At 34.9% G+C, this 24,801-nt stretch overlaps 3 protein-coding genes across 3 annotated transcripts; all 3 read left to right on the top strand.

The window, feature by feature from the left end:
• The first annotated feature begins 3,536 nt into the window (after positions 1-3,536).
• LOC137941495 (uncharacterized) lies at positions 3,537-8,672 on the top strand. Its single transcript, XM_068786937.1, has 4 exons — positions 3,537-3,638; positions 7,167-7,227; positions 7,309-7,477; positions 8,118-8,672. The coding sequence occupies exons 2-4, from the start codon at positions 7,168-7,170 to the stop codon at positions 8,312-8,314; spliced, it is 426 nt and encodes a 141-aa protein (XP_068643038.1). The 5' UTR covers positions 3,537-3,638; position 7,167; the 3' UTR covers positions 8,315-8,672.
• A 3,060-nt stretch (positions 8,673-11,732) lies between these two features.
• On the top strand, positions 11,733-12,879 carry LOC137942206 (uncharacterized). Its single transcript, XM_068787909.1, has 3 exons — positions 11,733-11,792; positions 11,874-12,042; positions 12,670-12,879. Exons 1-3 carry the CDS (start codon positions 11,733-11,735, stop codon positions 12,864-12,866), a joined length of 426 nt encoding a protein of 141 aa, XP_068644010.1. The 3' UTR covers positions 12,867-12,879.
• Positions 12,880-16,440: 3,561 nt separating this feature from the next.
• Positions 16,441-24,169, top strand: LOC137941063 (ER membrane protein complex subunit 7 homolog). Its single transcript, XM_068786308.1, has 7 exons — positions 16,441-16,664; positions 16,773-16,816; positions 20,299-20,407; positions 22,954-23,017; positions 23,099-23,215; positions 23,328-23,436; positions 23,817-24,169. The coding sequence occupies exons 1-7, from the start codon at positions 16,576-16,578 to the stop codon at positions 23,897-23,899; spliced, it is 615 nt and encodes a 204-aa protein (XP_068642409.1). The 5' UTR covers positions 16,441-16,575; the 3' UTR covers positions 23,900-24,169.
• The last annotated feature ends 632 nt before the right edge of the window (positions 24,170-24,801 follow it).

The following is a 24,801-nucleotide window of genomic DNA, read 5'->3' as shown; positions in this document are numbered from 1 at the left end:
TTAGCAATAAATTAATTTGATAAATATAATTATAACTATTTGGTGATAAAATATAATTTTTCCAATAGAAAATATTAGGGGGAAAATATTTTATTGCATTTTAAATATTTTTAATTAATTTTTATTTATTAAATAAATAAAAATATGTTAAATAGATTATTTAATTGAATAATGTAAGTAATATTTTGATGTTTATATTTTAATTTAAATTCAATAAAATATATGTGTATCTAATTTATTTTTCCTTTAATTTGATTTATTATTTCACAAATAAGGTTTAAAAATAATCATTTTAATTTTTTCACCTTTATTAAATATATAGCTTAGTGAATTGAATTCACTGTTAAATTTTACTGATAAAATAAAATAAATAATTTATTCAATTTTATAATTTAATAATTTTTATGTCTAAATTTAATCTTATTTAAATTAATTTGGTTAAATTTAAATTCAACTCAAACTTCTTATTTCAAGTTTATTTGTAATATTTGTAATTAAAATAATTTATATAAAATAGGAATTTATCTTGTAAAAAAATTAATTGAATTATGTGTTTAATTTTAAATACTATAAAATATAATTTTACACATTTTAGTTTGAGTTTATTATTATTTAGTTTTACTTTTTCACGTAATATAGTTGTTAAAAAATAAACTTTAAAATTATTAATACTTATTAATAATATATGGCTTAGTGAATGAAATTCAAGTAAATGAAATATATTTTTCAATGTTTGTATTTAATTTGAAATAAAGTTAAATATGTTTGAATGGGCAATTCAATATTCACTTATTAATTCATTTTAATATGTATATTTATATTTTTAATTTAACTTACATTAATCATATTGTTTTTTATTTTATTAATTAGTTATTTAATATTTTTAAATTTAATTTAAATAAAAATATTGAATTTAAATTCAAATAAAATTAATCTAATAATCACGAACTTTGTTGTGATTAATAATCAACTGTAATATATTCAAGAAATAAATTCTACTTAAGGGTTGGGTGGCTATTTCAAAAAATAAGTTTTTTAAAATTAATTTTTATATAGTGGTATACATATTACTCTTCAAGGTTGCAAAATGAAGAGATAAATTCCTAGAAATATTTTTTAATAATTATTTATTAATTTAAATTTTAAAATTGAAATAGTTTATAAATTGTAAGTATAATTGTAAAAAAAAAAATTAAACTTGAAATTTTAAAAATAAAATCTGATTATAAAAATTAATTGATTTGAAATTTAAAATAATGATAGTAGTAAGGATAAACTTTATATGAATAAGACAATATAAAAAAAAATAGTATATAAAGTTTTAATATAAATATAGTTTATATTTCTCATTAAGTTATAATTAATGAAAGTATAATAAATATTTTTATGATCATTTTAATGCACATTATATATTGATTGAGTTAGGTTAATCTAATATGAGCTTATGTGTATATAATTAATTGAATAATTAGTTAAAATAAATAATTAAGTATGACCTATTACATAATTAGGTTAATGCAATGATCGATCAACTAGAAAGTACACATGCCAAAAATATAAATCATTATTAATCAATCAAAACTTGGCAAAAATATTTTATAAAGTATGATTGATCATTCCCTATGGATTAATCAATCGTGTCTAGGCAATGAAAAACTATGAAGCATGATTGTTCAATCCTTCAAACTGATCAATCATACAGAAGTTTGCCATGGTATTGATCGATCATACATGAATGACATTGGTAGGAAAACTAATTGATGGATCATTCCAAGCATATTTATTGATCAATTTAAGTTGTCATACCCAACGAGAAGATATTGATCAATCAAATTAAAAATATAGTTGTTACACTCGATTGATCAATCATTACTTTAGATTGATTGATTAATGTTATGTCAGTTTTTTACAAATGGTCAAGTAACTAGTTTGGCTCTGGGAACTTATAAATACCCCCACCAAACATGCATTAGAGAAGTTAATGAACATTTATTGGCATGCCCACACAAATAAAACATTTATTCTTGAAAATTCTTCCAAAGCCTACTTTGGAGAGAAAGATATCCTCATTTTGCAAATTATTTCCTTTCCTCTCAAATTTTCTCTTTCCATACTCTTAAACAAGTAACACATCTTCTTCAATTTATGCATCAGAGTTGGAAGCTTGGACAACTAAAAGGAGAATATTGTCCCTTACTAGCAAGGTTATGACTGATCGATCAATCTGGAAGGATGACAGATCATTTCATCAAAATTTTGCTTGCATGAACAACTATGATCGATCAATCCAAGTGGGATGATCGACCATGCGTTATAGCAGGAACTGGCCATGTCCTGGATGATCGATCAATCAACTAAGGTTAACGGATCATTCCAATGTCAGTTTAAAAATGTGGATTTTGTAAAGCTTAGGAATTTTTCTCCAAGTGCTTTAACATATTTCTAAGTGATGTGTATAATGATCATAAATATGTAATTTATAACCTAAAGCTCTGATTTCACAAGTACTTAAGAAGTAGGAGTTAGAATACTCTCTTACAAAAAATAACTGAGTTTTTATGTTTGTCTATAATGCTTGAACTCGAGTCTTTTTGTTCTCTTTTTCCTTGTGGGTGCTTCTTCAAGAGATGTTCTTCCATTGTGCTTGATGTCTTGAATTTGGCTTTGACGTTTTAGGCCTTGAGATGTTTTTGAAGGTGAAATATCTAAAATACTTTAGATTTGTAAGTTATTAGTTCAATCAAGTTTTGTTATCATCAAAAGCGTAGGAGTCAACCTACGGTCAACATAGTGAAATTTAATCCTTCGTCCCTAGTGCCCAAAGATAAAATGAAGTGGACAATACTAATATGGAAAACTAGGTACAAATTTAGTAAAAACAAAAATGAATTTTTAGACAGGGAGGGTCGGTGTGCTCCGAGCATTTGGGAGGGATTATATACACGGTGGGTGACTCGTGCCCAACCATCATTATTATTGTAGGCAAAAACCCTAAGAAAACGGTGGTTAAAGATAAGATCTTGGTTGAGGCAGCTTCTATATTTTTCTATGGGAAAATTAATTTATGTTGTTGTAGAATTCGAACAACGCCTCTTGGAGAAAGGGGGGTTAGTACAATTTGAAAGTAGATTATCAAGTGAAAGTGAATTACAATATATATCTATTTTACCTAGTAAAAGTATTTTTTTGTGTTAGTGTATGCAATAGAAAGTGCGATGAATTTTTTTTTTTTTTTGTATTAATATGCACAATAGAAAGTGGTGGGAAGGGAGAAGCAATAGAGAGTAGGCGGGGAGGTCAATGGTCAACGGAAACGGGTAAGAAAGTGAAGTACAACAAATGCGTGAAAGTGACTTCTCCTTAACTTTCTATGCGCACTAACGGGTTTCAAGTTATTTTTACCCTTAACTTTCCCTGAACCTTTCGCCACTGCTCGTCCCTACACCCGTGGGCCGTGGGCCGTGAGCCGTGAGCCTTTGGCCTGTTAAGTGGGCGGAGTGCCGAAGTGCGTTTGTGATTAATTGGAAGCGGTCGGGAAAGACGCGAAAACTTCTGTGCTTTCTCCTCTCTCTGATTTTTATCTCACAGCAGCCGTCGCCGTCCGGAGAATTACATAATCTTTCCCGTCGACTGCTCAGGTAACACTTTCCTTTCATCCTCTATCCTCTCCCCAGGGATCTCTTCTCTCACTCACTGGTCTCTCCTCTCTGTATGGCAATTTTTATCGCATCTTTTCCGATGTATCCAGTCCTTATATCTGTGATGCATTTGATCTTTTTGTTTCCTCTGTGCAACTATTCCGTTGTGATTATGCGGCTTCCATTTATATCCTGGAGCTTTGATTTACTTCTTGCAAGTTCTTTGTCCAATCACCTTTCTACTATAGGAAACCTGTGAAGTTTCAGTTGACCGATCCGTTATTTTAATGCACACGATATTCCACGGACCATGTAGAGTATGCTCTTTAAACAGTTTTTTTTTTTCAATGTTTTATCACATTTCGCTTTTTTTTCTTCCTTTTTTTATGTTACTTTATGGTTAATTTGGCCCTACAGTGTATGATAGGTTGCTGACTGTGGTATTTTTGATTGTTTATCTAGTTCCTTTTGGCTTTGATCTGATTGAGAACCAAAAACATGGTTTTTCTTACTTTATTCGGTTTCTGGCCCTATGCTGGTTTGGATTAAGCAATTCCTCTGCTGTAGTGCATGCTACACTTTAGGATGTTAGCATACTTCTATTAATTTGCAGGTGGTTTTCTCACATCAGGTGATGCACTGTCTAGTGTTTACAGTTTTTTAGTGGGATTTCAGATCTGAGAAGATAGCGGAAGTCTTTTCTGTCTATTTCTGCATAGTATGTGCCCTTCTCGGTGCTTCCTCAGGGTTTTCACATTAGGCATTTCTGTTATTTAGATCCTGTTGCTACACTGTGAAAGTTTGGGAGTGTTAAACACTTTCCAACCAGTAGAAGCTCTGTGGATATCTCAACATTTAAGCTTGTCGTAAGTGCAGCAGCATTGACTTTTTTCTAGGATGCCCTTATTTATAACGAACCTCAAAATTGTTATGGAATCAGTTGCTTCAGATGTTCGAACAGAAGTTTATGTTATGGAAGGCTTAAGCATGTTGAATGGTTGAGTGGGTTAATTTTTGTCTATGAACCTTCCATTGTATCATCTCCAATAAAGCCTTTAGAGTTATGACAAAGTTCATGATCAAGCAAATGTGGTGTCTTTGATGAGCTGTTTCGCATTAGTTTAAGCCTAGCTTGTTAAATATGAACATGGTTCATTTTCAAAAAAAAAAAAAAAAAGAACAGATTTGTGTGCTAGAATCCCTTCTCATGCGTGCACATCCACAGTACCTAGCGGACAAAATAGACAAAATTACTAATGATATCTCCAAGGATACATGATTGTCCCCTGGATTACTTGATTGCTTTGTACTTGAAAACATGTATACAATTTTTTTAATGGAATACAAATCTCTCTTTTTTGTCATACTACTTTGTATTCTATGAAATTGATGAAGCCAAAAGGGGAAGAAAATCCCAGAACAGAGCAACAAAAAATCTCAGCTCAACCCAATTTAAGGTTTTAAAAAATTCAAACTAAGAAGGAACTGAAAAAAGTAAAAAAATAGAAAATCGATGTAGGACTTAAGGGTTAAAACTCCGGGGAAATTTTCAAATTCTTGAGTCAATTGTATACTCATTAGCGGAATATTTTTTTTAATTAGTAAGTTTTTTTTATCATAAAAAAGAGGTAGATTATTGGTCTAAAGATCCACACAAAGTTTATTTTGAAGATAATAAACGTTTAGGAACTAACTGTGAAATTTAAATGAGCAATTTAGGTGAAAAAAGTCTTGGAAAGAAAATTGGTAGCACATATGTCCAATCAGCCCATGCATGACCACATGATGCACGCCTAAAGTCTGAGCAGCTATCTAGAGAAACAATGAAGGCCAACCTTCCACCAGTTATACCACCAAATGTTAGGAGAGAGAAAAGATTTTGTTTATAATAGTTTGCTTGGACAACCGGATCAGCACAACACACTAAAGCATACAGAAGGTAAAGCGACAGAGAAGGTCGATCAATTGAACTTCTTTGATCAAACAGCCTGAGCGACATAGGCCAAAAGGATACAATGAATGACAAAGAGGACCAATTGACCGGACGAAATCTGACCTTGCAACATGAGAGAGAAAAGATACTGTAAGTGCCCATTTGGCCTAGTAATCGGCCGCCTTGAAGAAATAAGAAAGAAGTAAGTTATAGAGATTGATTGACCAGACCCTATTCGATCGAATGACTCTCTTGAACATAAATTGCAGGAGGTGCATCTCTGATATGAGTTAACCAATATAGGTCACTGTAATTTTGTAAGTATCTACCGTTGTGTTTAGTAGTTCAATAACGAATTTACATTATTTTTTCGAAGAGTTTACAATTGATTTAGCCGATATTTGCCAAATGACAAAGTGTCATTTTTTGGGAGAAACAAATATCAAACGGTTAGTTTTTAGACCGTCTGATTGCGATTAGTTAAAGATTTTGTGCCCTACACTGTTCACCAAGTTTTCTGCAATGAAAACAAAGCTCTCCCTGCATCCCTAGTTCTCGGTGACTATCAAAACAATTCAAAGTTCCCAAGCAAGGAGGTATCTCGAAAGAGCTAAGTACCCGAGTCTGTGATTTTAAAATTCAGTGTGTACTTGGTATTTTTTGTGCTGAACTTGATTGAACTTATTTTGAAATCAATTGATTTAAGTTCAGTTTTACTTTGACTGTAAATCTATCTCATGAGACTCTTTTCTTAGGCCCTTTCTACAACTTTTCAAACTTACTGCTTATTTCAAATCTCAACGTGCATATACTTTGGATCATTTGTTTGAGATTGAATTGAACTTCCAAGTGTTGTGGTAGTATCACCTAGGATTGAATATACTTTTATGTGCTGCTTGAATTAGGGGCTTTGAGATTAACTGTAAAGTAAATAACCCTTGCTATGCTGTTAACCAATTGAGACTTGGATAAGCTGATTAATAGCTACTATTAAAATTCCCTTTGTGGGTCTAGGTGCCTATATCTAGTTGGTTATGAACATAAGTCCTAAGTGTTGGACATGTGTTGTAATTAGACTTTTGTGGTCTGCTGTTATAGATGCCGTTTGACTATTGATTAGTGGATTCAACTGAGGTGCAAACACCTTGGGAGTGAACATAGCAACATGATTTTGAGTTGTGAGCTACTATAAATCTACTGTGTTTTGTTGTGTTAGTTTGTTTCATTGCATGACTTGACTGTTTTAATGAATTTAGAATTTGAAAATTTAGCCATTAAGATTTGATAAACCTATTCCCCTCCCCCTCTTCCTCCTTTCTCTAGATTTGACAACACCCAATCATGTCCATTTCTTCTTTCTTAATACTTGAGCAGATATCTACCTAACAATATTTTTCTTTATATGTCTTCATCTTTCTTTCACTGCAATTGTATGAGCTTTTTCAAGCCTCTGAGTTCTTCGGAGAAGTCTTTCTTTATGGTATCAAATCCAAAGAGTCCTTCAGTTTGAGCGTGTCTTCCAAATTTCAGCGAGGTATATGATATTTTGTGTTTCATTTTGTTGGTATTCATTTTTTTTCTTTTCCAAACAACAGAATGGCTGCAATTTACAGTCTGTTTATCATCAACAAATCTGGTGGACTGATTTTCTATAAGGTAAATCAAATGTTTTACTAGTGGCTTGTGTGATTCTAATTCAGAAAGTAAAGGTGCCTTATGTTTAATTTTGGATGTCAGGATTATGGATCAGCTGGACGCATGGACACGAATGATAGCTTGCGAGTGGCTAGCTTGTGGCATTCAATGCATGCAATCTCTCAGCAGTTGTCTCCCACTTCTGGTTGTACTGGCATAGAACTTCTTGAGGCTGATACTTTTGATCTTCACTGCTTTCAGTCATTAACTGGTAACTGTCTCTAGTCCCTAGACATGAATATATGCTACTTAGGGGCGATTAGAATCAGAATGATTTATCATATTGTTATTTAACATGTTTTATGCTCTGTGTATGCTTTGAAAACTTAAAGAGTAAAACCTTATTTCTTACAATTGCACAGATTTTACATCTTTCTCTATGTGACAATCTCTGTAATTGACTTGTGTTCTCTATGTGACAATCTCTGTAATTGACTTGTGTTCTCTATGTGACAATCTCTGTAATTGACTTTTGTTCTCTATGTAAGTGGTGGTGGATTTTATATCCCATTTTAAGGTTTGAATTTTTTATGTATTTAGATAGATGAATGGTTGGTCTGAGAAGTTATGGCGCAGATGTATCTTCTGGTACAGTTAAACTGCACTATTCACTTTTGTGATGGGGTTGGTAGAGATTGTTGTGTAGGATGAAAATATTGGGTGAAAATGTTCCCACAGCTTGAGCTGATTGTTCTCACAAATGTTATCTTAAGTCACAAATGTTACCACAAATATTCCCTTGCATCTGAATATCCGTTGTTGTTATTATGCCAATTTGCCCTGATTGTTAGTTTGCAGTTGATTATAATTTATTTTTGTGAATTCATTCTTTCTTTGTGTATTATTTGTAGGAACCAAGTTCTTTGTTGTTTGTGAGCCTGGTTTGCAGCACATGGGAGCTCTTCTAAAACACATTTATGAACTGTATACAGATTACGTGTTAAAAAATCCTTTCTATGAAATGGAAATGCCAATCAGGTGTGAGCTTTTTGACCTGAATCTTGGACAAGCTGTTCAGAAAGATCGTGTTGCACTAATGGGACGATGAACTGAGGCTAATTAAGTTTGTACATCTTAATTAGTCCTATGTCATCTTCAGACTCTTGTGAATCTTATCCCTGACCTCTTCATATCCTTTGAGATCTTTTTAATTCTCTTATTCCTGTATTTGCGTCGTGTTTTGAGCTGTGAAGTTTCAGTTGACCGCTCCGTTATTTTAATGCACACGATATTCCACGGACCATGTAGAGTATGCTCTTTAAACAGTTTTTTTTTTCAATGTTTTATCACATTTCGCTTTTTTTTCTTCCTTTTTTTATGTTATTTTATGGTTAATTTGGCCCTACAGTGTATGATAGGTTGCTGACTGTGGTATTTTTGATTGTTTATCTAGTTCTTTTTGGCTTTGATCTGATTGAGAACCAAAAACATGGTTTTTCTTACTTTATTCGGTTTCTGGCCCTATGCTGGTTTGGATTAAGCAATTCCTCTGCTGTAGTGCATGCTACACTTTAGGATGTTAGCATACTTCTATTAATTTGCAGGTGGTTTTCTCACATCAGGTGACGCACTGTCTAGTGTTTACAGTTTTTTAGTGGGATTTCAGATCTGAGAAGATAGCGAAAGTCTTTTCTGTCTATTTCTGCATAGTATGTGCCCTTCTCGGTGCTTCCTCAGGGTTTTCACATTAGGCATTTCTGTTATTTAGATCCTGTTGCTACACTGTGAAAGTTTGGGAGTGTTAAACACTTTCCGACCAGTAGAAGCTCTGTGGATATCTCAACATTTAAGCTTGTCGTAAGTGCAGCGGCATTGACTTTTTTCTAGGATGCCCTTATTTATAACGAACCTCAAAATTGTTATGGAATCAGTTGCTTCAGATGTTCGAACAGAAGTTTATGTTATGGAAGGCTTAAGCATGTTGAATGGTTGAGTGGGTTAATTTTTGTCTATGAACCTTCCATTGTATCATCTCCAATAAAGCCTTTAGAGTTATGACAAAGTTCATGATCAAGCAAATGTGGTGTCTTTGATGAGCTGTTTCGCATTAGTTTAAGCCTAGCTTGTTAAATATGAACATGGTTCATTTTAAAAAAAAAAAAAAAACGAACAGATTTGTGTGCTAGAATCCCTTCTCATGCGTGCACATCCACAGTACCTAGCGGACACTCTGAACAAAATAGACAAAATTACTAAGGATATCTCCAAGGATACATGATTGTCCCCTGGATTACTTGATTGCTTTGTACTTGAAAACATGTATACAATTTTTTTAATGGAATACAAATCTCTCTTTTTTGTCATACTACTCTGTATTCTATGAAATTGATGAAGCCAAAAGGGGAAGAAAATCCCAGAACAGAGCAACAAAAAATCTCAGCTCAAACCAATTTAAGGTTTTAAAAAATTCAAACTAAGAAGGAACTGAAAAAAGTAAAAAAATAGAAAATCGATGTAGGACTTAAGTGTTAAAACTCTGGGGAAATTTTCAGATTCATGAGTCAATTATATACTCATTAGCGGAATATTTTTTTTAATTAGTAAGTTTTTGTTATCATAAAAAAGAGGTAGATTATTGGTCTAAAGATCCACACAAAGTTTATTTTGAAGATAATAAACGTTTAGGAACTAACTGTGAAATTTAAATGAGCAATTTAGGTGAAAAAAGTCTTGGAAAGAAAATTGGTAGCACATATGTCCAATCAGCCCATGCATGACCACATGATGCACGCCTAAAGTCTGAGCAGCTATCTAGAGAAACAATGAAGGCCAACCTTCCACCAGTTATACCACCAAATGTTAGGAGAGAAAAGATTTTGTTTATAATAGTTTGCTTGGACAACCGGATCAGCACAACACACTAAGGCATACAGAAGGTAAAGCGACAGAGAAGGTTGATCAATTGAACTTCTTTGATCAAACAGCCTGAGCGACATAGGCCAAAAGGATACAATGAATGACAAAGAGGACCAATTGACCGGACGAAATCTGACCTTGCAACATGAGAGAGAAAAGATACTGTAAGTGCCCATTTGGCCTAGTAATCGGCCGCCTTGAAGAAATAAGAAAGAAGTAAGTTATAGAGATTGATTGACCAGACCCTATTCGATCGAATGACTCTCTTGAACATAAATTGCAGAAGGTGCATATCTGATATGAGTTAACCAATATAGGTCACTATAATTTTGTAAGTATCTACCGTTGTGTTTAGTAGTTCAATAACGAATTTACATTATTTTTTCGAAGAGTTTACAATTGATTTAGCCGATATTTGCCAAATGACAAAGTGTCATTTTTTGGGAGAAACAAATATCAAATGGTTAGTTTTTAGACCGTCTGATTGCAATTACTTAAAGATTTTGTGCCCTACACTGTTCACCAAGTTTTTTGCAATGAAAACAAAGCTCTCCCTGCATCCCTAGTTCTTGGTGACTATCAAAACAATTCAAAGTTCCCAAGCAAGGAGGTATCTCGAAAGAGCTAAGTACCCGAGTCTGTGATTTTAAAATTCAGTGTGTACTTGGTATTTTTTGTGCTGAACTTGATTGAACTTATTTTGAAATCAATTGATTTAAGTTCAGTTTTGCTTTGATTGTAAATCTATCTCATGAGACTCTTTTCTTAGGTCCTTTCTACAACTTTTCAAATTTACTGCTTATTTCAAATCTCAACGTGCATATACTTTGGATCATTTGTTTGAGATTGAATTGAACTTCCAAGTGTTGTGGTAGTATCACCTAGGATTGAATATACTTTTATGTGCTGCTTGAATTAGGGGCTTTGAGCTTAACTGTAAAGTAAATAACCCTTGCTATGCTGTTAACCAATTGAGACTTGGATAAGCTGATTAATAGCTACTATTAAAATTCCCTTTGTGGGTCTAGGTGCCTATATCTAGTTGGTTATGAACATAAGTCCTAAGTGTTGGACATGTGTTGTAATTAGACTTTTGTGGTCTGCTGTTATAGATGCCGTTTGACTATTGATTAGTGGATTCAACCGAGGTGCAAACACTTTGGGAGTGAACATAGCAACATGATTGTGAGTTGTGAGCTACTATAAATCTACTGTGTTTTGTTGTGTTAGTTTGTTTCATTGCATGACTTGACTGTTTTAATGAATTTAGAATTTGAAAATTTAGCCATTAAGATTTGATAAACCTATTCCCCTCCCCCTCTTCCTCCTTTCTCTAGATTTGACAACACCCAATCATGTCCATTTCTTCTTTCTTAATACTTGAGCAGATATCTACCTAACAATATTTTTCTTTATATGTCTTCATCTTTCTTTCACTGCAATTGCATGAGCTTTTTCAAGCCTCTGAGTTCTTCGGAGAAGTCTTTCTTTATGGTGTCAAATCCAAAGAGTCCTTCAGTTTGAGCGTGTCTTCCAAATTTCAGCGAGGTATATGATATTTTGTGTTTCATTTTATTGGTATTCATTTTTTTTCTTTTCCAAACAACAGAATGGCTGCAATTTACAGTCTGTTTATCATCAACAAATCTGGTGGACTGATTTTCTATAAGGTAAATCAAATGTTTTACTAGTGGCTTGTGTGATTCTAATTCAGAGAGTAAAGGTGCCTTATGTTTAATTTTGGATGTCAGGATTATGGATCAGCTGGACGCATGGACACGAATGATAGCTTGCGAGTGGCTAGCTTGTGGCATTCAATGCATGCAATCTCTCAGCAGTTGCCTCCCACTTCTGGTTGTACTGGCATAGAACTTCTTGAGGCTGATACTTTTGATCTTCACTGCCTTCAGTCATTAACTGGTAACTGTCTCTAGTCCCTAGACATGAATATATGCTACTTAGGGGCGATTAGAATCAGAATGATTTATCATATTATTATTTAACATGTTTTATGCTCTGTGTATGCTTTGAAAACTTAAAGAGTAAAACCTTATTTCTTACAATTGCACGGATTTTACATCTTTCTCTATGTGACAATCTCTGTAATTGACTTGTGTTCTCTATGTGACAATCTCTGTAATTGACTTGTGTTCTCTATGTGACAATCTCTGTAATTGACTTTTGTTCTCTATGTAAGTGGTGGTGGATTTTATATCCCATTTTAAGGTTTGAATTTTTTATGTATTTAGATAGATGAATGGTTGGTCTGAGAAGTTATGGCGCAGATGTATCTTCTGGTACAGTTAAACTGCACTATTCACTTTTGTGATGGGGTTGGTAGAGATTGTTGTGTAGGATGAAAATGTTCCCACAACTTGAGCTGATTGTTCTCACAAATATTCTCTTAAGTCACAAATGTTACCACAAATATTCCCTTGCATCTGAATATCCGTTGTTGTTATTTTTCCAATTTGCCCTGATTGTTAGTTTGCAGTTGATTATAATTTATTTTTGTGAATTCATTCTTTCTTTGTGTATTATTTGTAGGAACCAAGTTCTTTGTTGTTTGTGAGCCTGGTTTGCAGCACATGGGAGCTCTTCTAAAACACATTTATGAACTGTATACAGATTACGTGTTAAAAAATCCTTTTTATGAAATGGAAATGCCAATCAGGTGTGAGCTTTTTGACCTGAATCTTGGACAAGCTGTTCAGAAAGATCGTGTTGCACTAATGGGACGATGAACTGAGGCTAATTAAGTTTGTACATCTTAATTAGTCCTACGTCATCTTCAGACTCTTGTGAATCTTATCCCTGACCTCTTCATATCCTTTGAGATCTTTTTAATTCTCTTATTCCTGTATTTGCGTCGTGTTTTGAGCTGAAAAAAATTTCACATTGCTTCTCCTGCCCCAAGAGTTACATTATGTTCATTGCAACGGAAAATTGCGACATATAATGTTTAAGAACTATTTCTACCTACTGACTAGTTACCTACAAACATTTTACGATGTAAGAGAAAAAAAACTACTGCATTTGCATATGAGTCAATAAAGTATAAATATAACTTTTTAATTAAATATGACCCCCCACAGGAGTTGAGAGGAAAGAAAAAAACATGGGGCTAGAAGAGGGGCACTTTGTTCCTTTTTTCTCATTGTTTGATTACAAACATTGTTTTGCGGTCCCTATTTTGGATAGAAAAGGAGAGGGAGTAGAGGTTGATGCAAAGCCACGTGATAATAAACGAAGTTATCAATTGAATTTTTGGATTTGTTCATAAATTAGGTCCCCATTAGAATAAATTCAATCTTCAGGCAGTAGATGTGTATCTTCCTAGGGTATTAAAAAAAAAAAGGGATATGTGTGTTATTGATCGACTCTAAGATAAGACATTTATTTTAGTAGATGTGCCCTTCTTTGAAGATCAACCATATTTTTCAGCTAGTTCTCCTCCTGGTTTTCTACCTTCTGAAGGGATGCCCAAACCAATTATTTTAATGACCATTTTCTCCAGTCTCATGAGGAGCCACATGTAGACTCATTCTCTCTCCACCCGTTGATCACTCCTCCGTGGAGTCTTCGATGATCTTTGAGGTATGTTATGATCCTTCTTATGGACTTCCTTATGATACTAAACCTATTGCTCTTTGTAAATAGCTTCATTCAACAACTATTAGACCTCCATCCACTTCTCACCCTATTTCCCATTATGTTTCCCCTTATTGCTTATCTCCGAGTTTTGTTTCTTTTCTATCTACTCAGTTATGAAGAAGTTTTAAGCGATCCAAAGTGGAAAACTACCATGGATGAGGAGATCCAAGCCATGTATAAGAATTCTACTTGAACTTTGATATCCCTTACACACAATAAAAAGGCAATTGGGTGCAAGTGGGTATTGTCCCTCAAGTATAATCCATATGGCACTAGGGCCAAGTACAAACCATGATTGGTGGCTCAAGGATAGACATATAGTCCTATGATGTTGATTATGAAGAGACTTTTTCACCCGTTACAAAATGAATTTTAGTGCTTATCTCCGTAGCAGCAAATTTTATGTGGGAGTTACACCTGTTAGATACAAAGAATGCCTTCTTAAATGGTGAACTCTTTAAAGACATATATATGAGTCAACCAATTGGTTATTTGGTTGAAGTGGAGACAATATGTTGATTACACAAGGCAGTCTATGGGATGAAGCAATCCCCTCGAGTTTGTTTCGATAAATTTACTACTTTGGTTACCCGACTTGGTTTCAAAAGGTATGAAAGTGATCACTCGATATTTACATAAAATACTATTCTAGGAAACATTCTTATGGTTGTTTATGTTGACGACATTGTTATTACTAACAGTGATTAAAGCGATATTCAACAAGTCAAGAAGGACTTGAATATGAATTTACAAACAAAAGATCTCAAACTTCTCAAATACTTCTTAGGTATCGAAGGTTTTCAATCCAGGCATGACATATTCCTATCACAGAGGAAGTATGTACGTGATCTCTTGAAGGAAACTAGGATGCTCGGATATAAACCAATTGATACACCTATGGAACCTAATGTTAAACTTTATGCTGAAACTGATAGTGATATTGATGTTGGCCGCTTCCAATGCTTAGTTGGAAAAGTGATCTATCTTATAGTCACATAACCAAATATATATTATTCTGTTAACGTTATCATTAATATATGCATCAACCTCAACAATCCCATTGTGTAGCATTGGAAAGAATTCTCTGGTATTTAAAGAAAAATCTAGGTCAATGAATATTGTACAATGTCATGGGCATATTGATATTAAAGGCTTTACTGATGCAAATTGGGTAGGTTCCCCTGATGATAGAAAATCCACTTCTGGTTATTGCACAACAATTAGGAGAAATTTAGTCACTTGGAGAAGCAAGAAATAAAATGTTGTGGTCAGATCAAGTGCTAAAATTGAATGTTGTACTATGGCAATTGCAGTGAGTGAATTATTATGGCTAAGATCCTTCATGACTGAACTAAGGTTCAAAACAACCAAACCCATGCAACTTTAGTGTGATAATCAGGCAACCATCCTTATTTCAACCAATTCAGTATTGCATGAAAGGACCAAGCATATCGATTATATCTATGCAATATGTACCTTCCAAGAGTCAACTCGCAGATATCGTCACGAAGGCCTTTGCTATAGGACCACTCACAAATACATGCTCAAAGCTGGGAATATTTAATATTTTTTCACCAACTTGAGGGGGAGTATTGAAGAAGTATAAGTTGTATCTTATATAATTATGAGAATGAGTTGCATATGTTGTAATTAGTTTAAAGAGTAAGTGTTTTCTTTTCATATGTATTCGGGCATCCTTGTCCCACTTATATAAATAAGAGAGGGAGAGGAGGCTCACACACACGAGATCACTCTAAACCTTGAACACCTTCTATTCATACTCGTCCCCTAGTCTCACCTATCTCCTTCTTCTCTTCTTCCTTTTTCTCCTTAAACCTAAGTTTTATACATAGTAAACCCTAGAATCTAACAATGGATTGCATCACTTCAATAGCAAGGAAGTTTGATTAGCGGACTCCAAGCCAAAGTGTATTTTAGACTCCAAGTATGAAAGAGACAACAAAGGATTAGAATAGGTACTTATCTACCTTGAGCTAGTCCAACCTTGTATCACCTATTTGTCTTATGCAACTTTACGTAAACTGAGCATAACAAACTTTGTAATCCTAAGACCTCTACTCTGATACCATTTTAAATCATAGGATTCCATTATGAATACCTTAACGAACCTTTGAGTGTGAGAGAAGCAAAAAACAAAGAGGGTTCGAAGTGATGGGAGAGAGGAGAAGAACTCGAGTGCGAAAAAGAGTGAAAAGTGATTAGTATTTTTTAAGTGATCCCCTAATCCTCCCCTCAACCTTTATATAATGAAGTAAAATTAACATATTATATAATTGCCCTTTTAACCTAGGGACTAAAAATAGACTAAACCATAAGATAAATTATAAGTATGCCATTTTTGCCTTCTAACACACTCAAAGGATCAAACTACAAGTATTTTCACCAAAGCAATTGCATCAAACTCTGATCGAGCTCGAGCTAAATGTCAAACTATTAATCTTGACACCATTCTATATTGATCTTAATGAGTTATGGAAACATTTCAAGGGAAATGATATTGACAGATTCATCTAGCATCAAGCTTTGTTTGGCCACAAGCAAACCGATTTTCTAACATTGGCATGTTTGTGGGGCATGCCGAGGGATTATGTAGCATAGGAGGCATTAATAGCGGGACAACAACCTCTAATGCATCGTAACGTTTTTTAGTAACACATGAATTTAGATCCGCAGGCAACTAGGTTAGCAGCAACAACAGGTTGGTTGACGGGCTGGCCACAGTATTGGTGTTCTCTATTATTCTCTTAATTGTTTGACCTCTTCAAGCTATTGCGGAGGATGGAGAATTGGATGGCGCTTCTACACTTACTGCTGTTTCTGCCATACTGCTTTTGTTTTCTTCCATCAGCCACTGCAACCTGCTCGGGGTGTGTTTACGTTCATGCCGCTTGAATTGACTTTGATTTAATCGTTTCTTCTCGAATTAGGGTTTCGAGACATGATTAAATTTTGTTCACGTTCTTTTGGTGTTTCAGGAATGGAAAAGGTGGCACTATTAATGGTCGGATCAAGGTTGAAGGTACGCCGTTTTCTTCTCTTTCGTTTGATATTTTTTATTTAGTTTCTTGTTGCTCTCATGCAAGTAAATGAATCCCATTTGTTCCCTAGCAAATTTATCCACTGTATCATGGTGTGCTTCGGTGGTTTAGTTGGTTAATTGTTTAACGTGTTGGGAAAATGATGGGCATGTTTCTGGGCATGTTTCTGAAGGCAAAGTTTGACTTTAACTTGTTCCAGCGTTTGTCTTGTGCCATGAAAATAGACAGCTAAACGGACGTCTTCCAGCTTAGGTCATTGAAGCAGCAAATAAAAGTCAGTCACACAGCTATTCTGCGCGTAATGAGATCTACCTTGGAATGAAAAGTAAGAAGTCACTTCTAGATCAGGATGACGCGTTCAAGGTCTTCTAATGAACACCTTGCGCATAACAGTTCACATCTAAAGATGAAAGAGGCACTTGATGCTGTTGCTTGGATTTCGTTGTTGAATCTGGTTATTCATGATGTTCGTACTAATAATAGTTGTTTCTTGTCATAATTTAAGTGACAGATATATCATTTAGGTGATTCATGAAAATGATGAATTGGTCATTTACACCAAAAGTTCACTTTAATTAACTGCTTTGGAACCAGTGTCTGCGATTGTAATCAGCTGGTGAAGTTCAGTTTCCAAATATGTTGGTCAAACCTACATCTTGCACTACTAAGTGATGTAGGCTGTATTGGCGAAGTGCAAACACTCAAAGTAGCTAACTGAGGATTTTGTTGTATACTCAAAGGCAAGATGGAACCTATTGATAAGGCATCCATTTAACAATCTCATTGATACAAGCTGACTTGGCAGAAGATGTTTTTAGCACAATTATTTTTTCTATGATAACATTACTTGGTCTAAGCTCAAGTACCCAAGTTGCACTGTTGGTGGTGCGAGCTGGCAGACTTCATTGTATACACTAAAGCAAGATGAAAATCTTTAGCCAGGTATTTATGTGACATATATTATTGTTATAAGCAAACTTAGTAGGAGATATCAGCAACAGGTGATTCTTTTTATTCTTATGTGTTTTTGTGAGATAGAAATGAGATTTTAGTGGAGTGGATATCATAATTAATAGGATAAGAGCTCTTGTGATTGTTCTACATTTAGCCCACTTTGCTACATGTTCTGGGTATTTTGTTACATGAAGATTTCTTTTACATCTCAAGGTGCCGAGTCCTGTATGATGCCACTCAACTTGTTGAGATCTATATCTTATACATGCAAAAGGAGGTTGATGGGCTGAAATAGTTCATAAAGGATTTTGAAGATGAGCACAGGATACATGAGTGAGGATCATAGTTCATAGTAATGGGTCAATCAGGATGGAGTATAAGCAGCATAATAGCTATAGGTGAACACAGGTGCAGGACCATAACCGTAGTCTAGATGATACCGGAAATTGGTTACATGTTTTGGGAAATTTGACAAATAACAAATTTCCAACCACAACAATTTTTTACAATTAGCAATATAAATATGAATTTGGACCTTGGGTTTATGGCCATGCAGAGGGGTTTCTAATTTGAGGTTGTGGCTTCAAGTCTAACTGGGTATGGGGAATAGCATGTTTGTGTAATCAACATTCAGAAAAACGTAATAATCTCCCTAGGAAATTGTGCTTGTGGCTCAATGGTCACACGGGGAGTTTCTAATATGAGGTCCTAGAATCGAGTCTCACTAAGGCAAGAGGTTTTACCGGAAAGTTGGACTATTTGTAGTAGCAAATTATGTTGGATTCATGATAAAAAAAAGGCAGGAAAGATGAGGTTTAAGAACAGCTTCGTCTTACTTGAGGTGTTAATGATATGGTGTAGAGTGTTTACTGAAAGTGAATAGATGATTGTTTCTGTGGATGAGACAATGCTTAAAATCAGGAACTTCTTCATTTATTGCAAACAGTGTTCTCCTTTTGGTGTAGGGTGTTTCTCCTTTTCTCTGTGCATGGCTTTAATTGAGATGGAGCCTACCCAACTGGAGGAGTCAGACTTCGTGATCTCAGATTAAATTAATGCTATTAGTGGAGTCAGAAGCAGTTCCAATTAGGCATATTCATGGTCCTCAGTCACTGAAATATCCATTCCCCCTGCCTCCTCCAAGTGCCAGATGTTTTACTGTTTTGCATCATGTGCATGGAAAGTTGGATTTGAATTTAGATTTTGTTGTTACAAGACAGATGATGAAATGATATACAGATACTGTCAGTTCAAATTATCTAGATTGACACAGCATTTAGTTAGTAGTATGATTACACATGTCTTTGAGCATGAGCACAACATTGATTGGGTGACACCAGCAAAAGTTTGTAACTGAAATGGGGTGGCTCCAGCATACAGTTAACTGATTCTTAAAAACATCAAATATATCTAATTGATCTGATTCATTATGATGATTCATGTAGGATACTGCGACAATTGTAGTGTAGTCTTTTCAATTGTATAAAGATGACAACTTCATTTATGCTTTCCATCTTTTCTTATCTATTGCATGGTATTCCTACTTGGGTACTGTAGTGCTCGAGTCTTGACATCCTCTACCTGAAACTCATTATGAGGATGAGTCTACAAGGCCAGTAATGTGCAGAACAGCTCTATGCCCTCATGGAGATAAGAACCTATTAGTTATTGGTTTTGTTCTAGGTAATCGTGCATCTGTCTAGGGGTGCAATCAGGTTGGGTTTGGGTGGGATTCTGAAAACCCGACCTTGCTTCATGAGTCAACATGAAACCTGTCCCCATGAAAAACATTTGATGGGGTTGGAGACGCAATCCTATCTGTGCTGTCTTGACCCATTGCCCATTCCAACCTTCTTTCTGAAAAAAACCTTATTTAAGTTAGTTTATCTTTTTTTTTTTTTTTAATTCGGTCTTTTCTTCAGAAGAGAAGGCATAAGCATAATTACATTTTTGATATTTTTTTTTTTCCTCATAGACCCTTCTAGAAGTTCAGAATATATATTTATATTTTTTAAATGAAAAGCTATGCCACTTTTTAGTTTGTATGAAGGGAAAGATATTAATAGTAATAATAAAGAAGAAGAAGAAGAAGAAGATTGTATCAAGGGTAATATGACAATAAGAGCCTGTGTTCAAGGTCAGGAAAAACTATCTCCATCCTGAACCAATTCAGATTTCTTTCCTCACCCTGTCCCTACCTTGGCCTAGATGGAGCGTTACAACTTTGTTCACTACAATGTTCCCTCCTCCTTGCACCTTTCAATTTGAAACTTTTCATATTAATAGTCTAGGTAACTTTCTAGATAGAGGGAAATTGATAGTTTTGCTAAACTACATTATGATTTCATTAACAAACTTGTGCCTGATGTTTATATTTCTTCCTTTTCTTTTAATGCTGATGCATATGTTTCTATAACTCCTCTTTTTTGGAGAGCAGTTATGTTTTTTGGTTGTTTTGCCCACTTTAAGTTATGGTTGCATAATTTAAACTTACTGCTTGCTTTTGCAGCTGTGGGAGCAGAAGGCCTTGGTCTTCCTGGGAAACTAACAAATACAAAAATCATACTTAATGGTGGCGAAAGGGTTACTTTTATTAGGCCTGATGGTTATTTTTCTTTGTATCCTTTTCCACTTTGATACTCTGCTTTTGAGCATGATGAATTGAGAGTGTCTTGTTTCCAGGAGAAATGAGTCTTTATGCTTATTTACTAACCCTTTTCTATAATTGGAATCTTTACCTGTTTGGCTTCATTAGATTCAGTCATGTAGTGGATCTTCACATGTTGTACATGCATCTCTATCAATAAGAAAGAAAAAGGCAGCGAAAAGTATTAAGCTATGCTATTATCCGGACAAAAGCTTTCTCTTCCTTTAGAAGATCATTATTAGCTTTGGTTTGGGTGTCTGTGAACCTTGACCTTAACCAAAGGTATCAGATGCCAACCAAATACAGGCATGCCAATCATATCTATAAACGCTCATGTACTCTTTATGCCTTATTGTTGAAAATAGTACTGCAGTGAGACAACCTAGTATAAGAACTTTGGTTGGGCCTCTTTCCACTCTAAGCTTGAGTTCTTGAGGTGGATCTTTTTCTTCATGCTATCTTACATGCTACTAAGAGCGAATACACACGGGGAGTGGGCCATTATGAATTGTGCTACATGGATAGTAGTGTAGCTCACAACCTTGTATAAGAACTTGGGTTGGACCTTTCTCATTTGTAGTTTTCATTGAAGATAGAAAATAATGGTTTTGGACCTTTCCAAGAACTGATGAGGATTCAAAAATCATGACAGTTTTCATGTTATTCAATATGAGATTTCAAAGAAGAAATCAATTTGATGAGCTTCTGAGATCTCCCAAATGTTGGTCCTTGTTATTCTTTTGGCATCACATACTACATGCAATATCTCTGGTTACAAGTCTTGTCTTGTACATTTTCTAATGGATATAAACATGTGATTTGACTACTGGTCTTCTCTTATTATTGCTTGTATTTGATAATCTATAAACACTTGCACTTGTTGAGGGCACTCTAGTTTTTAATGTGAAGATTGAAACACATATTTATTCTTCTCTGCTGGATAGTGCTATTACTGTGCTTCTTTCTTATAACATTATCCTTTTTTTCTCAATTATTTGCACTATACAAACACTTGCTCTTGTTGAGTGCACTCTGGTTTTTAATGTGAAGATTGAAATTCATGTTTATTCTTCTCTGCTGGATAGTACTATTACTGTGCTTCTTTCTTGTTACACTATCCTTTTTTCCTCAATTATTTGCACCATGTAGCAGACCAATCTCTCATTGTAATGGGACCCTCCTTAAATCTGTAATTTTGTTCTCATGCGTTGGCTTTGAATGAAATTTGCCTCTTTCGAAGAAAAATGTGCCATGGTACCTGTGTCCTTCTGCTCTCTGTTGAAAATGGCTCTTATCTATTTTGTGGCTTGAACTTTGTCAATTGGTATCTTAAAACCCATTATGATCTAGATGATGAAGAAATTTTAGGTTTCAATGACTTATTGACTAACCTCGAGGCTCATTACCTTTGTGGCCATGGAAAAGAACAACTTGTCTGGTATGAAATTTCTCTGGTACTTCCACTCTATCCTCCTATGCCTTTATCAATAGCAAACCTTGCATCCTTTCTAGGAAATCCTGGTTCTCTCAAAAACATCCACTTTCTTCGGTGTGCTGTTAAGGGTCACATCTTTTATCAACTCAACCAAAGAGGTCACAGAATTGACGACAGGCTTTGCAAGCCTTGTTCTATACTGAGGATCCTATTTATGTATGCCTTGTGTCTGCTGTTACCTTCCTGCAACCTTTTTTTATGCCATTCAACAAGTCTTCAATTGCCCTGCACCCAATAATGAGAGGATCTTTTGGCAGCTTTCCTTTACTGCCATGTCCTGGTCCATTTGGAAGGAAGGAAACATGCATACTTTATATGCAAGCTCCAGCACTGTAGCTGGGATCATTGAAAAAACCTTCCCCACGTTCTTTTGTGAACAGGTAAGTTACCTGAACTCATTACATCTCCATTGCAATTATTCTGGACAACTTGAGATTAGTGGTTATTTCTTCTCACTCATGTTGGCAAAGCCCATCAGTGGATCTCTATAGATGAGGGGTGGTTAAATTAAATTTTGAATGAAGCTCTTTTTTTTTTCGGAGGTTGGCTCCCTTGTACAGAATGGAGTCTCCAACAACAGCCTTTCTCTCTTTGTTGTTAGAGACACCTTTTCACTTGACTACCTTTTGGGATTCATTTTTAGTGTCTACTATTCATGTTTCTCATGTATCTCGCTCTGTTCTTTTTAATGAATCTTTTTTGCTAACTTCAAAAAAAACTTGGAGGCTTTTATTTTTTTAGAAGAATAACTTAGAGGAGAAAAGAATTTTATGGTAGGCAAGGATGGTAGTTGCCAAAAAATAAAAGATGATCCTAGGTTTTGCTTTTCATTGGTCTTATTGGATTCAATTATCTTGATCAAGTACAATGATTTGTGAACAATCTATGCCCTTGTTTTTCCTATTTCCTCCTGCTTGTACCCTCATTCGGGCTTCAATTTGCATCCAGTGGAAGTTTTTTTTCATATATTTAAAAATGGTGCTCTAATCATTGTGACTGGTTTTTGCTTAACCTTGTTAAAGCCATAATGTTCCAGCTGGAACTCATCTGATTGAAGTTGCTGCAATAGGGAATTTCTTTTCTCCGGTGAGATTAATTTTGTGGTATTTTTTAAGATTAATTTAATTTGCTTGATCTGATAATCTTTCTGTCTGTTCATTTGTGCAGGTACGGGTTGATTTGAGTGCTAGAAACCCTGGTAAGGTTCAGGCAGCTTTAACAGAGAACAGACACACGCTGTCTGAGCTGGTATTAGAGCCTCTGAGAGAAGAGCAATATTATGATGTGAGTCAAATACTTAGTGCTAGCCTCTGTCTACTGTTGTTGGCAATAATATTAATTCATTAACTTTGTTTTGGATTCACATTTCTCTTTTTCTGTCGTCTTATTTTCACAGAAAAGGGAACCGTTTTCCCTAATGTCTCTTCTAAAGAGTCCCATGGGTCTGATGATGGGTTTCATGTTGATTGTGGTGTTCCTCATGCCAAAGCTAATGGAGAACATGGGTATATACTCTTAAGACCTCGAGTTCATTTTCCAGAAGTTAACTGAACATACCCATGATAGCTTTCAACTGGGTGCAGCAGAATGTTCACCCACCTGGTCGACAACTGCCTCTTCAGTCTTTTCTTAAAAGAGATTGGTTTAATCGGCCAGTTTTACCATTCTCTACCTCATAGCTATACATTTATTTCTTCCTCCTTTATTTGTTCTACTTATTTGCTATTTTCTTTCCTTTTTTTTTTTTGGATCATGATCTTTTCTCACTTTGTGGCTCTCTGAGATACCTTGTTAGTTCTGAGTTGGATCCAGCATTTTGTGACTGGCAATGTTTTCCTGTCATATTAGATGACCTGAGAGTGATCTATTTCGTTTTCTCTGTCAGATCCTGAAGAAATCAAACGAGCCCAAGAAGAAATGAGAAGCCAAGGGGTCCCATCGCTCTCCAGTTTGTTGCCAAGGAGCTGAGACATTTAAATGTTATTGTAACGGAGCATGACCAGTGTCATGGCATCCTCATAGCTTCTTTTGGAAACCTAATGCTTCCAATGTTAACTGCTTGCAAAAGGTAACCATGGGCAACCGTTTTGAATTGTCAAATAAGAGAATCCTGGCTTGTTTGTAACCTCTGTGAAACCGTCTACTTTATACTATAATTATGCATGATGTATAGAACTTGTGTTCGGACAGAAAACAGATCTGACAGCCCAAACTGAAACCTGTTCTCACTTGGTTCAAGAGTTCTTCTCGTTAGTTTAAATTCTTACCCTTAAATGGGGTCAATAGAATTTACATAGCATTTTTTGACAGAAATTTAGAATTTACACAAAAGTAGAGACTTCCAAGAATTACTGACAAAACTAAGAGAGTGGCTCGACCTATAAAATTCTACCAACATAATACTACCTCTTTTCTACAGGCTACAACCATCAGATTGTTCCACTTTAATGGGGGAAATTTCTAACTTTGATGCAGTCTAGGAGAGGATCCTGAAAGCTTAAGTTGGTATTTACAGGCAGACCATGTACCTTGCCGATTTGCGATGGTTGAAGTGGCTGGAGTTCTTTTAACTGACGTGAGTATTTACTGCTACTATTTTGAGCTCCCAATTCCCGTTGTCCTTTTGGTTAAAACAATTTTTGCTTCAACTGGTTAAACTAATGATTCCAACCCTTTCTCCACGGAAGTTATAAGATTCAAAATTATCTTTTCAAGGTTCTTAAAATCTACTTTTATGTTTCTTTAAAGAATTTTTTTAGAGTTACTGTTCATTTGTTCCATGTCTATAGTTACTCGAGTAACAGGGATTAAATCTCTTTTCTTAATTTTTTCTGATTGATTTATCTTTTGTTCTATCATTATTTTGTCCT

Source organism: Aristolochia californica, unplaced genomic scaffold (assembly GCF_029961685.1).
Source record: "Aristolochia californica isolate CCGP_79_NKW_82.1479 unplaced genomic scaffold, dmAriCali1.0.hap1 SCAF_9, whole genome shotgun sequence".
NCBI classification, from domain to species: Eukaryota; Viridiplantae; Streptophyta; class Magnoliopsida; order Piperales; family Aristolochiaceae; genus Aristolochia; species Aristolochia californica.
This window is presented reverse-complemented; position numbering and strand designations above follow the sequence as displayed.